Below are 17,513 nucleotides of genomic sequence, written 5' to 3'. Positions count from 1 at the left end.
ACCACTTTTCTTCTTTTATTCATATTATTTTATGAGGATTCACATATATTGTGAATAGTTTCACAATACAACTTGTGTTGTATTTTGGATATTTCTTGGGTGGTCTGGTACTGAATACAGTTTACACAAGCTGGAATGTTACATTAAATTCTCCTGAAGGTTACTGTGTGTTTCATCTTCATCTTCAGTTAGGATCTCACTAACCTAAATCTGGCCTAGAACACTGACACAAAGTTAGATTAAAATTCTAGCTGTATATATTCTTTTCTACATGAGAACTTCCTCTTTCTGTCCCACATGAAGAAGCCTAAGTTCTGTAGTCATTGCTTCACAGAAAAATTCCATGTGTTATTCTTGTCAAACAATGGAGCATTTCCCTGGAAGTCTGCACTTCACCTCTACTTTGCCAAAGATCTCATGCAGGTAAGATCTGCAAAAGTAACACCTCAAAAAAATCTTGTTAAAGACAAATCCTTGGATTTAGCCATTAAATCCTAATGCGTGTGTGGAGCTCTCCCTGCTACATACCTAAGAATGTCATTTTCATCCTTCAAGGCTCTTGATTCTTCTGCCAGAGAGGTCAGTTCATTGTTTCTATGCTGCAGCTCAATCAATTGTTTTTCTAGATCTTCACAGTGGACACGATAATCATCTTTTGCAGCTTCAAGCCTACCAGATCAAAACCGGGACCTTTGTTAGGAACTCATCATTATTGCACAGTTTCATTTAGTACTAGAATTACTAAAGTAAGGTAACAGGGAAACTACTGATTTAAGTAGCTGGAAAAATGTTCCTGCAAACATGGAACATTTTGTTGTCTACCTGTTAAATCACAATGGATTGTACACTGCCAATTGACCACATCAGTATCAACAAATCACATGAGAAGTGATTTTGTTTCCCAATGTGGATCACAGAGAGACCAATATGTGAAAGGAATCAGTTCAGTAGAGAGACATGGTGGTGTTGGAGGGGTTAGGGTTTGTTTTGTTTACACACAAATCGTTACAGCCCTCATTTTTCTGCCTTCCATCACCTTTTTGGTACTATTAAAAGCTTGTGCCAATTACAAACTAATACTTTTTACAACAAGCAACAGATTCTTTTTCTATTTAAATAGAAGTACTGTCTTTAAAATATGTGTACACAGCACTAGAAAGCTTTTAATGCAAAAGAAATTTAGATGGAAAATCCCCAAAGAGTACCAGAAATTTTCAGAGTACATTAGACAAGTGAGAGGTTTTTGGGGGAAATAATTTTATACCTGAAGTTTTCTTCTTGCAATTGTTCCAGCTGCAACTGTGCACTGAAATACTTTTTTGCAACCACAGTATTTGGATCATCAAGAGAGTCATCTAATTGCTCTAGTCTGTCATTCATAATCTCATTTTCTGACATCAAGCTGTTTTTTTCATCCTGGAGGGCAGCCACCTAGCACAAATGAAACAGCATGAACACTGTAAGACCTGTCCAAAGAACTGAGGCAAGACAGCAGTACATCACCAAATTAGTTTATGAAAAAGGCTGAGCGTTTAGAAGTTTTAGAACGTAGTTTACAGAGCACACTTGAGCATACAGATGCTTTAGTGTATGACAGTTATGAAGCACTACAGGAAAAGTCCCTCTAAATAAAAAGACAAATTTCTGCAACTGAAACCACGGTAAAAAGGCAGACAAAGTGATATGGAGAGAAACTGGTACTTCCATCAAAAACACCATGGACGCTGTACAAAAAACTCTGAGTATTGGTGCAAGAAGTGTCCATCTTGCCTGTACTTGACAGCCAGAAGCAGCATGGCATGGCCAGCACGCCCAGGCTGCCGTGCTCAGCAGGGAACGGCTGCGAGAAGCGGGGTTGGCCGAAGCGCACACGCACGGACAGCCTGGCCAGCTTCAGGGGAGCATGCAACCCTGGCAGCGCCGCACGCGCCTACCCGCTGTCACAGCTAAGCACGGGGGCTACAACACTTCACTGACAGGAGCCAGCTTCACAGCCAGGAGGATTAAGAGGATAGAACCTTTCTAGTGAAAGCTGTGGTGTTAATTTTAACGTCCTGTCAAACATAAGAGCACGTAGCGTGTGTTAGTCACTGGCATTTAAACAGGGACAATATGCTTTTTGGGTTATGTTTTCCTGAATCATAAAGTAAACCTACCTTTCTTATACTCTTGGAAAATATCAAGGAAGACTGAGACCTTACAAGTGAATTTATTAAGAATTAGTTTAAATGAGAAGCGTCAAGTCAATATTACGGCTTCAAATAAATAAAATTACAAAAACCATCATGATGACATTATTAAACAGATATAATCTATGTATGCAATATTAAGCAACAATTTGTTTGTGATCACAATTTAAAAATCTATCAGTCAAACAGATGTAAAAGTCAAACAGTAATTAATCTCCCACTTCATTAGGTGCTGGCTTTGTAGGTTCACTCCTTTTTATGTACCAAATGTCATTTACTATTTATTTCCATGCACACAAACACCTGTGAGTAGAGAGCGTATCCGAGCCCTGCTCAGCAGAATGCCTCCCGTTCAAGGTCAGCCACTCCTTAAGCATGCACAACATTCAGACTTCTAGAAAAATGCTAAAACATCACCCATCTTAGACTTAAAAAAACCTAAAAATCAAACTATGACACAACTCAGAGTAAGTCTTATATCTTTTCTCAGTTCCTTTCTGGTAGCCTTCTCCTCTTTTTTATTATTTCAACATAGCAGAAGTGGCATCAAAGTCAATACAAATTAGGAAGAGAGTTTTTAAAGACACATCACAGTACTACAGAGCTGTGGTGTCATTAACTCATCTGTTTACATTCAGCAGTACCTGTCCCTTGAACACCTTTCACCTGTCCCATGCCACGTTACCAGCAACGGGCTTTGCATCATCTATGATTAATTAACAGAATTCTGGAAGAAAAGCTGTGGAAAACAGGAGAACACCTGGGATCTCTCCTGCAGATTCTTCTCACAAGCATTTTTAGATCTCTGCTTTCACTCGGAAGCCTTACTACTGCCTCAAGAAAGAAAGGAAATTAAATATCAATTCAATTATAGCAATAGCTTCCTGGGCACAGCAAGTAGCTCTGAGCTGCTTTAGACACAAGTATTCTACTCTTTCAGTTGTCATTGTCTGTGAGAAATGTAAAACTGGCCTCTGCTTTTGTGGGTGTTCATTTCCAGAGGCCCACACAGCCAGTACAGCCCTCTGGCTCCTACAAGAAGATGCCACCCGAATGTTCTCTTTGTGCAGAGCCAAACCTGACAGGAATTGCCTTCCCAGATAAAACTCTTTCTATTCTCAGATTATAGTGCCATAAGAGAGGGGCTGAAAAGTGATTCTTTTTTTTTAAAAAGTTGATTGAAATGCAAATTTCTCGTTATTGTCATGAAGTCCTCCTTTCTCACAAGAGTGACTTGATTAACTGCTACATCCATTAAAAACAAAAATAGGCCTATTAGTACTGTTGCTTGAAAATGCCAGCAAGGATATATTAGCTTTCATTATTTTTATCCTGAAATATCCTCCATGTTGCAATTGTGTATGAGAAAAAGTTAGCAAATTTTAGATAAATTACAAATTTTTGTCATTCATCAACTCCTATTGAAACAGCATCATTTTCCTATGATTAAATCTAATTACTGTTTATTACATGAACTGGATTTTTTGGACACAGTACAAAAGACTAGAGGACTGAAAATGAGAAAGGCGATTTTTAAAACCATGATAACACTGTTTTAACACTACCTGCTACTAAGGGTAAACACTAAGCTAAGACAAAGAACCTTTGAGATAAGCTGGCACAGGACCTTAGCTTACACTTCCATCAGAAAACTCTTTCCAGTAATTGCATTTTGGAGCACAGAATGATTGCTTTTCCCCCACAAGCAGCTAAGAATTCTCCCATAAATTTAAACAATGCAAAATTCACTTTACCCTTCAGAATTTCTGCATCTTAACAGCAGCACCACTACATATTAAAGAAATAAGCAACTGGCTGTTTCTTACCTGCAAATCCAGCTCTTGACATCTTTGTGCCAACTCCTCTTTTTCTGCTAGTGCTTCCTGAAGGTCTTCCAAGGCTTTTTTAAGCTTTCAAAAAATAAGGCAGTCAATTACTGTGGCCCACAACCAAAATACTCAGTTACAGCTTCTAAAGTGCCACAGCTGCATACACCAATTATTTACGTAGGCTGTTAGGTGCACACATTGACACACAAACCTATATATACTCTGCTAGATCAGAAACCCTGCTCATTTCACTTGCCTTCTAAATGACTATCACATGTAGAAAGTAAATTATTGAAACACAACAACCTAGGCTAAAGGCACAACAAAACAAAATACAGGAACATTCATGCTGTCACCATTTCCAAATCCCTGTTAAATCAAATGCCTGCCCTTCATCTCAGAATAGAAATGCTGATGCTTCCTTATGGGCAGCTACTTTTAAAGACAAATTCATTTTATGTGCAACACCTTGTAGGGTTCAAATTATAGGGAATTTTCACAACCTCTTAAAAATAACCTGAAGCACTCAGCCTGACAAGGTTGAGCCTTGATGCACCCCTACCCCTTCCTGCAATGTAGGCTTGCACTGACCAGTTTTACCCCATGCAGGTAAATGACACAGCAGTCACTGTGGGGTTTTATAGAAGCTATAGAATAGCACTTAAGTTTTCAGTTAATTAGCACTGAAAACCAGCATTACTTCATTTAAGGGATGGCAAGATACCAACTTATTGTTCAGGCTTGATCTACAACAGCAACACAGATCAGGCAGTTACCTGCTGCTCCACTTCACTTGATGCATCACACGGGGAAGGACCTGTTACTTCCTTGCTCATGAGCTACAGAAAGAGGCCACAGCAAAAAAGGTTAAATTAGAGGTTATAGATAGATCTGTAAATTCACTGTCTACTGAGTTACCAACTGTATTTTCCATTGTGTTATTGCATCCCTTCAATATACCAAAACAGATTAATAACACTCCTCCTCACCTCATGACTGGTAAAAGATTTAAACAGATCTACAATAAGATGATTTTTTTACCTCCCTCCTCTCTTAATTAATCAAGTGGTCAGTAACATTGTAGTGGATGAATGTGTGATGTGTTGAAGGTATTGCCACTCCCTAGTCAGTCAAACTGGAATGAACCAGAAGACAGTATTTCAACTAACTTATCACACTTCTTTGTGTCCCATTAATTGCCACTAAACAAACAGTGACAACATCACTTCTGCAATACAAAGATGTACAGTGTGTATTTACCAACAATTAAAGGGCTTTACTCCTCACTCAGGAATTACTGAATTATTTCTAGACCTTATTCGAGAAAGTTTACTTAGTCAGAAGACAACAAACACAAGGTTTATGGATTTATTTCTACCAATAGGACACTTACTCACTTTAAAGACTATACAGTCAATTTAAATCTAAGTTACAAAGCCTATTACCAACTCCACTGTTACCTTGATGAGGGTGCAATTACACACCTTTTCTTCAAGTCAGTACTTAGTTTTTGCCTCTCTCCACACTCTGCTTCACAGTCCTGAAGCTCTCAAAAGCCAGTGACTGCAGAGCTAAGCTGTGAGCTGGATCACTAAGATGATCCAACCAAGAACAAATTAAGACAGGAGGAGGAGCACACCATGACAAAAATAGAAGAGATGCAGCTGCAAGCTCGTTAGTCAGAGGCTGGAATGGTCTGTCAGAACAATGCAGCCTCACAAACACCATCAGCTTAACTCTGCAACCAAGACTGGGACAGAAATTTCAGAATCTGACTCCAGTATAATCAGTGGTTGGCAAGTGTACACATTTCTGGAGTGGAACAAAAAAATCTTAAGCATCTGCTGGATGTTTGGGCACCACAAATGTAAAATCAAAACCCTTTGGCTGAGGTTTAGGGTTTTCTGTCCTGAACCTCCCAAATAATTTAGGAAAGTACTTATACTCTTCCCTGACCTTTGCTTGCATGAAAGAATTCACAAAGGTCAACAAAAAGTTATTTGGACTTCTCAGCTGATGGCATCAGGCTATGAACTGTTACCTACCTCCTGAATGGCTGTCATGACAACGTGCTGAACAGACTCTTCAAGGGTCATGATATTCTGTATGTGTTCTGTGAAAAAGGATTTGCAGTGACTCATGACAATGTTCATCTCAATGGTTTGAATAACATGCTGGAAAGATCCAGAAGAAACTATTATCCATAAAGCTCCCTCAAAACAGGCAGTGGTCTTTTTACACAGAGGACTACCATTAACATCCAGTAATATGGTAGATAAGCACAAAAGATTATAAACTCTTAACCAGACAAATTTATATTCTGCCTAAGGAGAGATGCCATCAGAGCACAGAGGACTAGTTCTGGTAAGTGGAGCAAAAACAACCAATTCAATCTTGAGCCTCTGCAGGCACAGGAGAGGCAGTTTTTAATCTAAGGGTTTAATTTAATTTTGCTAGATTTTCATCTGAATAGGAAGTTCTAGGACTTGGTACGTATTTTAACAATATGAATAAACCATACACACTTCAGACTTTATTTTTAAACTTATTCTGAACAAAGTTTTGAGTTTTATTCACTTCCCATATAATTTCTGCTTTTAAGTGAACTCCAGTTTCAGAACAGGCATTCAGCATATTAACAATGTTGATGGATAAGAAAGAGAAGTTTCTACACTTTTCCACCTTAACTACCACCTGAGGCAGTCTGCTGTTTGTTGAGCAGGTTAAAGTAGTGCCTACCTTGTTTCCTCTCACAGTTGACAGCACAACCTAAAATAAGCTGCAGGAGCCTGCCCAGTTCCGTGGAATCCGAGTTCTCAGATATCTGGGTCAAGTCTGGAATAAGCTCTTCTGCAATCTGCTGACCCAGGAACTGAAAAAAATTTTTAAAAAAATTAAAGAGAAAAAGTAGACTCCCACTTTTGTTCAACATGAAAATCTGCTATCACGTAGGAAATCTGGACTCAGTGAGCCAGCCAGAGAAAATGTCCTAGGAGTAAGTTTGTTACCAGGTTTAGTTAACCAAGCACTTCTACAAGAAAAAGTGACAATAGTAAAAGTTATTGGAACAATTCTCAAATATTAGAGAACACATTTATTTTACCAACATAATAAAAGGAGGAATTAATAATACTTCCAGATGGAGTTGCTTCCAAATCCTTCAAAAAGCTCCTCACGAGCTTAAGCAAGTTCTGCTTCTGGGCTTGCCAGAGATCCTCAGACCTGGCAGCACATCAGGGCCTGGCACTTGGTGTCACAGCTCGGCCCAGGTGAGAGCAGGAAGCCAGAACAAGATCTGGCTAGTTTTTCTAGACCACACCCATTACAGAACTGTAATCAAGTCAACACATACAAAATTCAGCAATTTTTTTTTTTTTTTTTAACTCAAAATACAGCAGCCTTTTATGGCTGCTGTACTCATCCCTGGATGAGACAGAACAAACTGATCCTTACTGTGTCCAGGAGGATTCCTACCTTGGCTCCCAGCTCCCAAGTGAAGACCATAAAACCTAGACTGGGGCTGCTGAGTTTGTTCTGTTGTGTACAAAAGGATTAAACCTTCTATAGACAAGAGCAAACATGAATGCACACACAAAAGTCAACAGGATTCTGCAGCTCAGTCCTTCAACATTCACCTGGGCAGAGATGTGGTTCCCAGATCATACTCGAAGAGCCTTATCTAAAACACACCTGCTCAAACGAATTTTATATTCACTCAGACCTCCCACTTAACAGACAATTATCATACACTTTCTGCCTAAAAGGTCCTCAAAACAAGTTACAGCTTTTTTTCTACTTGGCAAAGTCAAGGGGAGCAATAATCATCGTGTTTAATGATGAGAACAACAACAATAAATTTGTTTTTCCATACCTCATGATAGTAGTCCATAATTCCTTGCAGTATCTTCTTCAAATTACTGGACTAGTTGTTGTACATGAAAGACAAGGTTACAGTTTTATTAAAAATTTTACTTGTTATTATATCAAATAGCAATTTCTAATAAAATGGTTACAAGGCAGCTCTATGAGAGGACATAGGAAGAGAATAATCACAACAGAAAATCCCCATGCAATAATGCTGGAAGGCATCTATCAACAGACAGTTCAAGCTCATTTAAAATAGCCTTGAAAAGCTTGTGCTTAATTCTGTAGATTTTGGACTGCCAGACCTCAGGACAACCACAACACCCAACCCCACAGAGTTCACTATCTTCAGTTTCAAATACCTTTATTCTCCAGTTGTCACCAACATCTTCTTTAATGCGATTGAGCCAAGACGCATCAAACCAGGCAACATCTCTGAAATAAAATTAAATGATTAATCAATAAGCACAGATTTAAATAAATTAAGACAGCAAATTCCCGGCATTAAATCATCTGATGCTGAACTACAGTGTCTAACGAGGCATGAACTCCTGGAGATTGCAAGGTAAACTTATGTGACAGGAAATTTCTACCCTGCTGGCTGCATTAAGGCACATTCCAGGGCTGGGAGAATTTCTGTGTGCGCCTGAGCCAGCTATGGCTGCAACACAAGGATGTGAAAACCTTTGTCATGCTGAATTTTTATACCTGCTAAAGTAACCATAATGAGGTAAAGAAACATCTTTTTTGACTAGTGCTGACATTATGTTTGGTACCTATTCCTGTAGGCTGGACTAACTAACATTCACTACAATTTGTCAAAGGCACTTATTAAGAAAACACTTTAAACTACTGGCATTTTGTATATTTTGTATGTCTCTGGCTCCCCTGGGCAGAAGGGGATTCACTTTGCCAGCATAAAGAAGGATGAATTGCTGAGGGAGGTGTTTATACACACTGAGCTGCCAAGCAGTACAATCACAGCATAGTTAACAATATTTAACTTTGACAGTGCACTGTTTATTCACTGCTCTCAAAGCCCCTAATAAAGGACAATCATTATCCCCACTTGCACATGAACCAACTTGGTCTTAAAAAGTTTGCCCAAAGCATGTGGCAGCCTAATACCCAAATACATGGGAAGCAACCCTCAGCAAGCCCTAAATCAATTTTTGCCATGTCCAGGAAAAGGGTCAGCTCTGTCTTTAAAAGGTACATTTAAAACCTTTACAAACAGACAGGAGGGTTTCTGAGCTCATTTTTTTGGGGAGGTGGATTGTGATGGTGCTTAAGTCATTTCTTAATGATTACAAAATGACACTTTGAACCTGAGGTGGTAATGCAGACTCCTCTTCAATTATCTGGGCCAACAATAGCAATAAAATTGCAATGATAATTTGTAGCATGATACTCTTTCAAAAAAAGACTTGCATTACAACCCTCTATGCAAATTTCAAAACTAGTGTATCACTCAGAGTACCAATCTTCAACACACCAATAGAAAAGCTAACCAAAAGTAAAATAATTCCTAACTATTAATTGCCATTGAAGTTTTACAAGTATTTTTTTCCACATGAATAATAGGTTGTCATTTAAAACCCAGAACTTAGATCTAAATTAATTGAGCAACTCCAGGAAGAAAAGAACACAAAGTCATGCCTTTGGAACCTTTAGTTTCTCATTCCAAAGAGGAACATATTGCCTAAAGCATGGAAATAGCACTGATGGGAAAAGTGAAAAAGATAATGTCATCCTTGCCCAATTATCCCCAAATATGAATTTAATACTGCACTATTTGTATATCTTCTCATCATCTTTTCCATCATGTTATTACTCAACTATTATATCATCCCCAAAACAGCAATACAAAGGCATAACCTGTCTTCTGTTATAAACTGTTCACTCTGAATTTCTGCCTACTTTAAAAGCAACTACGTCTGTCAAACACAAAAACCTGAGGAAATTAAATCCCTCTTCTTCCAGCTGAAGAATCAACTTACATTTGGTGAAGCACCTGAGCCATGGCAACCCCACTAGTCAAGTCCTGGACATCTCTGCAGGGTGCAGCTGTATTGAACGTCTGCAGCTAAACCAGGGAAAAAAAACCACTGGGTTTAGTTCAGTAGACAATAAATTAGCTGCCATCTTCCATCTCCCCTTTAAGCCACAAGCATTTAGCAAGATGTCTTTCTACTTGAAATCCTTTTTGAACCATGCAGACTTTAAGGCAACCCAATTATCTCAACATTTGTGACTGTTATGACTTGTAGCTTAAAAAGTTGGTACGAACACCCATGTTCTGTTTTTCCATGCTAGGCCTTCTATTGTAAATCAGATTATGGAAAGATAACTTGGGAGACTAAAGTCATATTTACCCAGCCTTCGAATTATGTTGCAGTGCTTAGTTCTGGATGTAACTACCTAAACAAAAAATAGCATCAGAATAAGGTGTGAATGTTGACAGGGAAAAAAAAAAATTCCAGTCTTTTACTACAAGAATTTAGTGATAGAAATAGGATGGGATTACCCCAATGTTAAAATGTGTCTCTGTTTTAGATACTGTGGGACTTTTTTCAAACTATCCCCAAGCTTACAGCTAACATTTTAACAGAACTACCTGTATATTTAGAATTGCAATATTTTATTCCTCCAAAGACAATCGGCTCAGAACTAATTCTTCTAGATGAGAGAGCCATTTCCATACACATGGCAGTTCATCACAGTTACTCAGGAAAATAAGAGCCTTCTTTACCACAATAAACAAAACAGAAAGTTCATTATTAGTACTGTTAGAAGACAGAACAGAATGGGAGCAAGTATAGATACTTACAAACCCTGTCCACTGCAGAAATTGACTTCTTAAACTTACTGCATTTACAATGTCCTAAAAAAACCTGTGCATCCTCAAGAGGGCTTTCCCACACATCCTGTGCAACACAAACTTCTTCAGAAATCCTTCCTGGTGAATGACCTTGTGTTTGGGAAATGGAACTACTTGGACCAGAGTGATGGAAAAGCAGTTTCCAGCTGTGAGAATCTACGGCATTTTTTGCCCACTCTGTTTTTACAAAGAGTGGCCATAATTCTGAATGCTTGTTTGCTTCCTTCAAAAAGAGTCAAATCCAGCCAAGAGAAGAACTGCAGAATTGCAGAGCAAGCGATTTTATTCATTTGTTTTTTTAATTTAAAAAGTGGCTTTAAATCCTGTCTTACAGGAGGAGAGAAGTCAGTAATCCCCCCTAGGTTACATAAAAGATTAAGTGGAACACCACAGCCCAAAGCTGCTGTGCCTGAGAGCACTGGCTTCTACTACTCCAGCAGCCTCAGCACAAACACGGGCATGCAAGTTTACATTCCAGGTTGAGCTTCCCAAAATCCAGAGTTTTATGGCACAATATTGTGATGCTGCCAATCGGATATACCCCTCCTAAAGCAAGGAAATTGCTAAGCAGAGGCGCTACCCTTTCACCCGAACCTGTTACAGCAGATAAACAAAGACTTAAAAAACCCTGACGTGCAATAATGCTTTATGCACCATCTCCCAGAATAGAAACAGCTAATTAAAATTAAGTAAAAAGCAGGACTGACAGTCTTGGTTTCTCTATGTATCTAAAAGTCACATAATGACCTAGAAATAATGAGGGAGTAGAAGTATTAATTATGGGTTCTCCAAACTTTATGCCAGCCCAATCATTTCATCAAAAGGGATTTTTACTGTTCTTGAAAAACCAATGAAAGTGGCAGGCGTGGGGAGGAGGCTGGAAAAAGAAGCCACAGACTTCAGGACTGTAGCAGTGCTCTTTTCTCTCTTCTCCCTCATTTTCTAAGTTTTACTAACTATAGCTCCAAGGATATGCTGCTGCTCACACTGAAAGCCATTTAGTGAATTCAACCCCAAATGCACCCTGCCACTTGCTGCTACAGCAGAAGTTCTTCTCTCAGACACAGAGCTACTATGCTCACATACACAGCTGAAAAGCTCATTCTGTAGCTCCACCACCAAACATTTGCAGATGAAACACGAGTGTTGAGTGCCCAGCAGAAGTCAGCCCATCCACCTGGGGAAGGTGTGCCTTCAATTTCACCTGAGGGTGAGGGGTTGAGTTTCTCCATTTCACACCTGGATTATACACACGAGGGACAGCGGTTTTACAGAGTAATCAAAGAGTTTTTAAAATAAAAATACACACTCCCATGCTGAAACCAAGAATATTAGTAGAGTAAGTCAGCCACTGGACAGAATGAACATTGCCAGTGGTGCCAGTGCCAAGCAGTGGTGCATTTATAGTGGAAAAAGTTTCCAATTTAAGATGTCGCCATACATCCAGTCCCTGCTTTGGAGGCTAAGGCAATACAGCACTGAAAAACATCCCATTAACTTTTCCTCTACACAGAGTGGAAAAATAACTAACTTAGAAAATTGTTTCTGCTACAGATTTGTGAGTTCCATCTTAGCAGGTATTACCTAAGTCAATTTTTCATGGCTACTTATAAACTTTATTCCTATAATTCAATTTAACTGCTTTATGTTTTTCCTGCAAAATCCTCAGGACTTCAAATTCAATGACACCTGGGCTACAGAACCAATAGGTAACATTTTTATTTGAATTTCCTCTTTCTCCTCTGGACACAGCATGTTCTCTAATATAGCACTTGGTAAAATAAAAATAGAAAAGTGCCAGATCTGGCAGCAGAACACAGAGAATCATAAGCATCTGCTTGCTCTATTAATGAGCAAACAAACTGAGAAACCATTAGAAGCAGAGAGTTACAGAACCCTTTTCTCTCAAAACACAGAGCACTTCATCCCCCTCTCCCCACATCACTTTCTTCCCTATTATTCACACTGAAATTCAAATTGGGAAAGGATGTTTCAAACACATCCTAGTGTTAACAGTCAGTTTCTAAGTTGTAAACTAGGCCTGAGAAATAGGGTGCTAAATCTAAAAACATGCATCTGCTGAGTGTTGTATAGAAAACCTGAATGTTCCTTTACACTGACACAATTGCTCAGTTTAAGACCACTTAAGGTTCCATTAAAATTCATGATGTAATTACAGCTAGGCACTGTGAGGATACCATAAATGAGAATTAGGCTAAGAAAATTTTAAGCAGGAATTGTAAAAAAATAATAGAGTTCAGCAATGCTGACAAGATTTGTAAAGGAGTTCAGGAATACAGTGATTTGTTTTGCCATTGAATCACGACGGAGTTGTTCTTACTTGACTACTGAGGGGAAAATACAAAATTAAAGAGCCCCAAGAAATAGAAAGATTAAATAACAAAATATATCTAAGTAGACAGAGGTAAATATAAGACAACCAAAATTCTAGAGACAAACAAAACATTGGGAGAATACAATGTCACTAAAAGGAAAATGGAGGGAGGAAAAGAAAGGAAGGAATTGTTTATCAGTGATTTATTACAGACTTTAACTCATCAACACTGTTGTACTGCCATGCAGAAATTAAGAACACCTATTCTGGCTGCTGCTCCTGTTACTTTTACCAGTTTCATTCCTGGATTTCTACAGTGCTTCTAAAACACTCCCTTCTCTCCATGATTTACACTTCACAGAGCAAAACACCTGCTATTTCTAGAGAAACCTTTCACACAGGCAATTGTGACCTTCCCTGCCAACATTTCATGCAGGAATTTTATTCAGTAGAGTTCCCTGTGACCAGAACTACTGCACCTGCAAGACCAGAATTACAGACAAGGTCACAGAAGAAGCTTGGAGAGAAACATAAAGAAGAAGCAAGAGTGATTGATGAATTTAACAAACATGTTCACACTCGATGACCTTAGAAGTCTTTTTCAACCTAAATAACTCCACAGTTCCAAACAGGTGCTTCTGGCACAGGTAACATCACACGCCCAGGTGTGGCGTGCCTGACTAATAAACGCTTTAACCAGCCGGTATGAAATACTCTGAGCTTTCTGCGCCTGTCAATTCAAATTAATTGCATTTATTTATTCATATTGTTAATTGCCGAGCAGTTTCCACACTGAAGCCACCACTGGAGAGCCGCACTTGGGCCCAGGGGATATTCCAACCACCACATCCACACCTCGAGGGAGCCGCGGGCACCTTCTGCTGGCTGTGAGCAGCGTGTCCCAGGCAGCCCCCACTGCCGCGGCCGTGCCCGACCCACCCGCAGCTCCTGCTCCTGCTCCCGCGGGCGGGGACGGAGGGAGGGGTGGACGGAGAGATGGAGGGAAGGATGGAGAGAAGAGCCCCCCGCCGTTGGCGCCTCGTCGCTGTCCTCGAGGGGCCCCAGAGGCGGCAGAACCCCCGCGCCACTCACCCAGAGGATGAGGCTGTCGCAGAGCAGCGGGTCCGCCGACTTCGCCTCCATGGCGGCGGCGACAGCATCCGCGTCCCCCGCCCTCAGGCCACCCCCGCTCCGGCGGCTCCGGCCGCGGCTCCGCTCCGCCCGCGCGTCCCCGCGGGGGCGGGGCCGCCGCCAGCGCCGACCACTCAGCGCCCGCCCCTGCGCTCAGAGACCAGGAGTGACAGCGAGCTTGGCCAATCACAGCCGAGGAGGGGTGCGCTCGCGCCAATCACAGTGAGACCCGTTGGAGGCGGCGGTTGCCCTCGCGGCCGCCCCGCTTCCGTGAGGGGGCGAGTCAGGATCGTGTCACCCGGCCCGGGGTGACGCGGGGGCGAAGCGCGATCGTGTCACCCACCCGGAGTGAGCTCCTGGGCCGAGAGCGGCCCCCGCATCTTTCCCGCACCGGCCGGGAGGCTCCGCTCCGTCCCAACATGGCGGGTGCTGCCTCAGCCCGTCCCGGCTGTCAGTGCTGCCGCGGGCCGGGGACGGACGGGCCGGGGAGGTCACGGGTGAAGAGCTGCTGGATTGGTACAGAATTGCCTGTGCTTAAGGTGTAGGTAGGTTAGTATACCTATACCCGCCACAAACATTACTCTCAGAGCAGGATACAGAATTGCTTAAAAAATAGTTAAATTTTTAAAAAATTGTTAAATGAGGCGAAAATGCCAATTCAATTATCTGGGGAGTTGAGGGATTGAAAGCGCTTAAGCACGGGGCTGAGGAGGAACTGCTTTAACCCTTCTAGAGGTGGGAAAACGTGCCCCCTTCCAAAAGGATGGATTGAGAAGGGCTACGTCAATTTTACCTATTCTTAATTCATATTGTCATTTTTTCTTCTCGGGCTCAGAGGCTGCTGTTAGTACTTCCCAAAGCCCAGCAGACTCCAGTGCCTTCAGCTGCCAGCGAGGTGTGAGCTGTTCCTGCAGAGCCGCTCCTTCCTGCCCCTGGCAGAGCCCAGGGCTCGCAGCCAAGGCTCTGCATCCAGCCCTGCACTGCCTGCTCAGCACATCAAACCCCACCACACGCGTTCTTTTCTTCTTGCTCAGTTCACTACACGATAGCTAAAACGTATGAGTACTTATTTTGTTTGATCTTTTTTTGTTTCAGAAAATACTGTATTTGTTTCATAGGAAGAAGTTAATCAGATCTTGTGGATGCTTGAGCCAGTCATCCTGTCTTCTATAGCACCCTGCTTCAGACACTCCAGGGAAAAGTCTCAGTACCTTAAACTAAGGAGATGTGATTATTCTGTCCCTTTCCTGTTTCAGAACAAGAACTTATTTAAATTTTCCCTCCACCAGCCTCTTTTACTAATTGATTTGAACCATTTTTTTTGGTTAGGGTTCAATTTTATGATAATTTCTACATTGCCTGCAGTTACTGAAGTGTACAAGATGGCATTAAACACATCAGTGTTCAGGTCAGCCTAAGCATGGACTAAAGAACTTGAATAATAACAGCTACAGGCAGCATCTGCTCTTTTTTGGCTGTTCTTCAAGACACATACTTTAATTTTCTGTTACTGATTCTACTTTGCCTCACAGAGGTTAAAATTGTGGTGATGACATGGATGATATTTACATAACTATTTCCCCTCCTAGTGTTTGCCAGAACAGATAAAGACTTGAGAGTGGACTTGGATTTCTGGAAACCCTAGTACTGTTTCTTTCACCAAAGGTTCTTAAAGAGATTTGGTTGCCATGGAAGATTAACATAAATCCTTATTAAAAATAGAATAAGGAATAAAAGGTTTTTACAGTAAAATCCCCCAGAGTTCTGTGCTAGGATTTGTACTCTTTAGCATGCTCATTTTAGTTTAGTATTTTTGCTCTTTTTAAATTTCTAGCAGCTTTTGTTTATTTTATCCCTCTTTATTTTCTTGTATTTTTCCATAATTCTATGTCCTTCTCCTCTCAGACAGTGTCACAGTGCACGTCTGTCACTTCCTACCAACCTTTTCCCGCGGCCTATTTCACAAAAACACATTCTGTATGTCAGCTACTTGATTTCAAGTGCTCTTTCTCTGCAGATTCCACCTCTCACACACTTTCCTCATCCACTTTCTGCAGGTAGCTCCTTTTTTCCCTGGGTTTGTGCTACGTAAGCCAGGGAGCAGCAGAAGTACAAGGTGGAGCCTTGTGAGGGTGACCAGGGTCAGGCCCAGTCCCGTGACCACCGGGCAGGGGCACAGTGATGAGGCAGCTCTGGGGTCACGCTGAGCATTCAGTCCCCAGGTCACAGCCCACAAGGTGTCCCTGGCCAGGCACAGGCACAGCTGTGACACTGCTGAATCCAGGGCTGAGCTGGAAAACGGGGTCCTGGGCAGAGCAGGGATGGAGGCACCAGGTAAAGCCATTCAGGGTTGATCCTCCTTCAGAAGCACTCAGAAATTATTCCTAAGGGATGGCAGTGCTGGCTAGGGCAAGGAGTGTGGCTGAGATCCGTGTAAAAACATGGCAGGCTGTGCAGGTTGGGTCATCTGGGATTATGTCAGGAGAGATTGGCTCACCCGGGTGCTCCTGGCTGCTGCATCCAGGTCAGACGGGCTCCGGGTGGCTGAGTGCTCACCCAGACAGACTGGTGTCAGCACTGCAGGGGTTTGTCTGCATCTGCAGAGAAATAAAATCAGCTCCACACAGAAATCTGCCCAGCTTTTTATATCTTTCAAGTCACAGCTAAGCAGGGGCACATCGGAAGCTCCCCAGCACTGGGCAGCTGTGCCTGGAGCTCAGCCGTGGGGCAGCAGCGGAACAAAGGGATCTCTGTGCCTTACGCAGAGTAAGGTGGTTTGGGTTTATTTTTTAAGGCTGGTTGGAGATTTCTTTGTGAGCTGCAGCTTATATGAATGTCTGTCAGTACATTCTGGGTTTGTGCCAGTCAAGGATTATGACCTATATTAACATCCTAGAAACAGGGGAGGCCAGCCAGGCCTGCACCTGATGCCAGGACTGCAGCTCAATCTCCTGATGGCTGATACCACTGTCACTACATTTTAAAGTCAGGTTAAATTACTTCTCTCAACAGGAACTTTTTTAAAATGTGTTCACTCCTCTTGACAGTGCATCCCTTGCCATCTTGACAAAGCACCTGACAATCTCTCAGTGAGGGCTGTCTTAACTTTCTTAACAGAAGAATGGCTGTTGCTACAATAATGTATTTGCTATTCATGAAAATAAAATCCAGTTCCTAGTGTGTTTTTGTTTATTATGGTCAATGGTACTTCTATCATTATATCCAGGAATATGAACAATACTCAGTTCAGACATTACTTGGTGGCTGGCTGGCAAAAGCCCCAT

General features: G+C 41.5%; 1 protein-coding gene and 1 long non-coding RNA gene across 4 annotated transcripts in view; one reads left to right on the top strand and one right to left on the bottom strand.

Annotated features, from left to right (window-relative positions):
• The window catches only part of HOOK1 (hook microtubule tethering protein 1), a 36,621-nt gene that overhangs the window by 9,843 nt on the left and 9,265 nt on the right, over nt 1-17,513 (bottom strand). The window contains exons 1-10 of one of the 3 annotated variants that reach the window (XM_042030816.1): nt 14,191-14,319; nt 9,883-9,968; nt 8,245-8,317; nt 7,890-7,940; nt 6,758-6,890; nt 6,064-6,131; nt 4,795-4,857; nt 4,016-4,099; nt 1,265-1,431; nt 529-669 (exon numbers count right to left, since the gene is read on the bottom strand). In XM_042030816.1, coding sequence (XP_041886750.1) covers nt 529-669; nt 1,265-1,431; nt 4,016-4,099; nt 4,795-4,857; nt 6,064-6,131; nt 6,758-6,890; nt 7,890-7,940; nt 8,245-8,317; nt 9,883-9,968; nt 14,191-14,241 — 917 coding nt within the window. In that variant the 5' untranslated portion in view covers nt 14,242-14,319. Of the gene's footprint in view, nt 1-528; nt 670-1,264; nt 1,432-4,015; nt 4,100-4,794; nt 4,858-6,063; nt 6,193-6,757; nt 6,891-7,889; nt 7,941-8,244; nt 8,318-9,882; nt 9,969-14,190; nt 14,320-17,513 lie in introns of those variants that run through there. The other 2 variants (XM_042030815.1, XM_042030817.1) reach the window with 2 other exon arrangements.
• On the top strand, nt 14,447-17,409 carry LOC121665919. The gene is made up of 2 exons (XR_006016514.1): nt 14,447-14,774; nt 15,348-17,409. It is a non-coding gene; the product is annotated as an uncharacterized LOC121665919 (long non-coding RNA).

The sequence above is a fragment of the Corvus kubaryi genome, unplaced genomic scaffold, assembly GCF_017639235.1.
Source record: "Corvus kubaryi isolate FWS band 111438036 unplaced genomic scaffold, C.kubaryi_AGA036_p1.0 37334, whole genome shotgun sequence".
Taxonomy (NCBI): Eukaryota; Metazoa; Chordata; class Aves; order Passeriformes; family Corvidae; genus Corvus; species Corvus kubaryi.
This window is presented reverse-complemented; position numbering and strand designations above follow the sequence as displayed.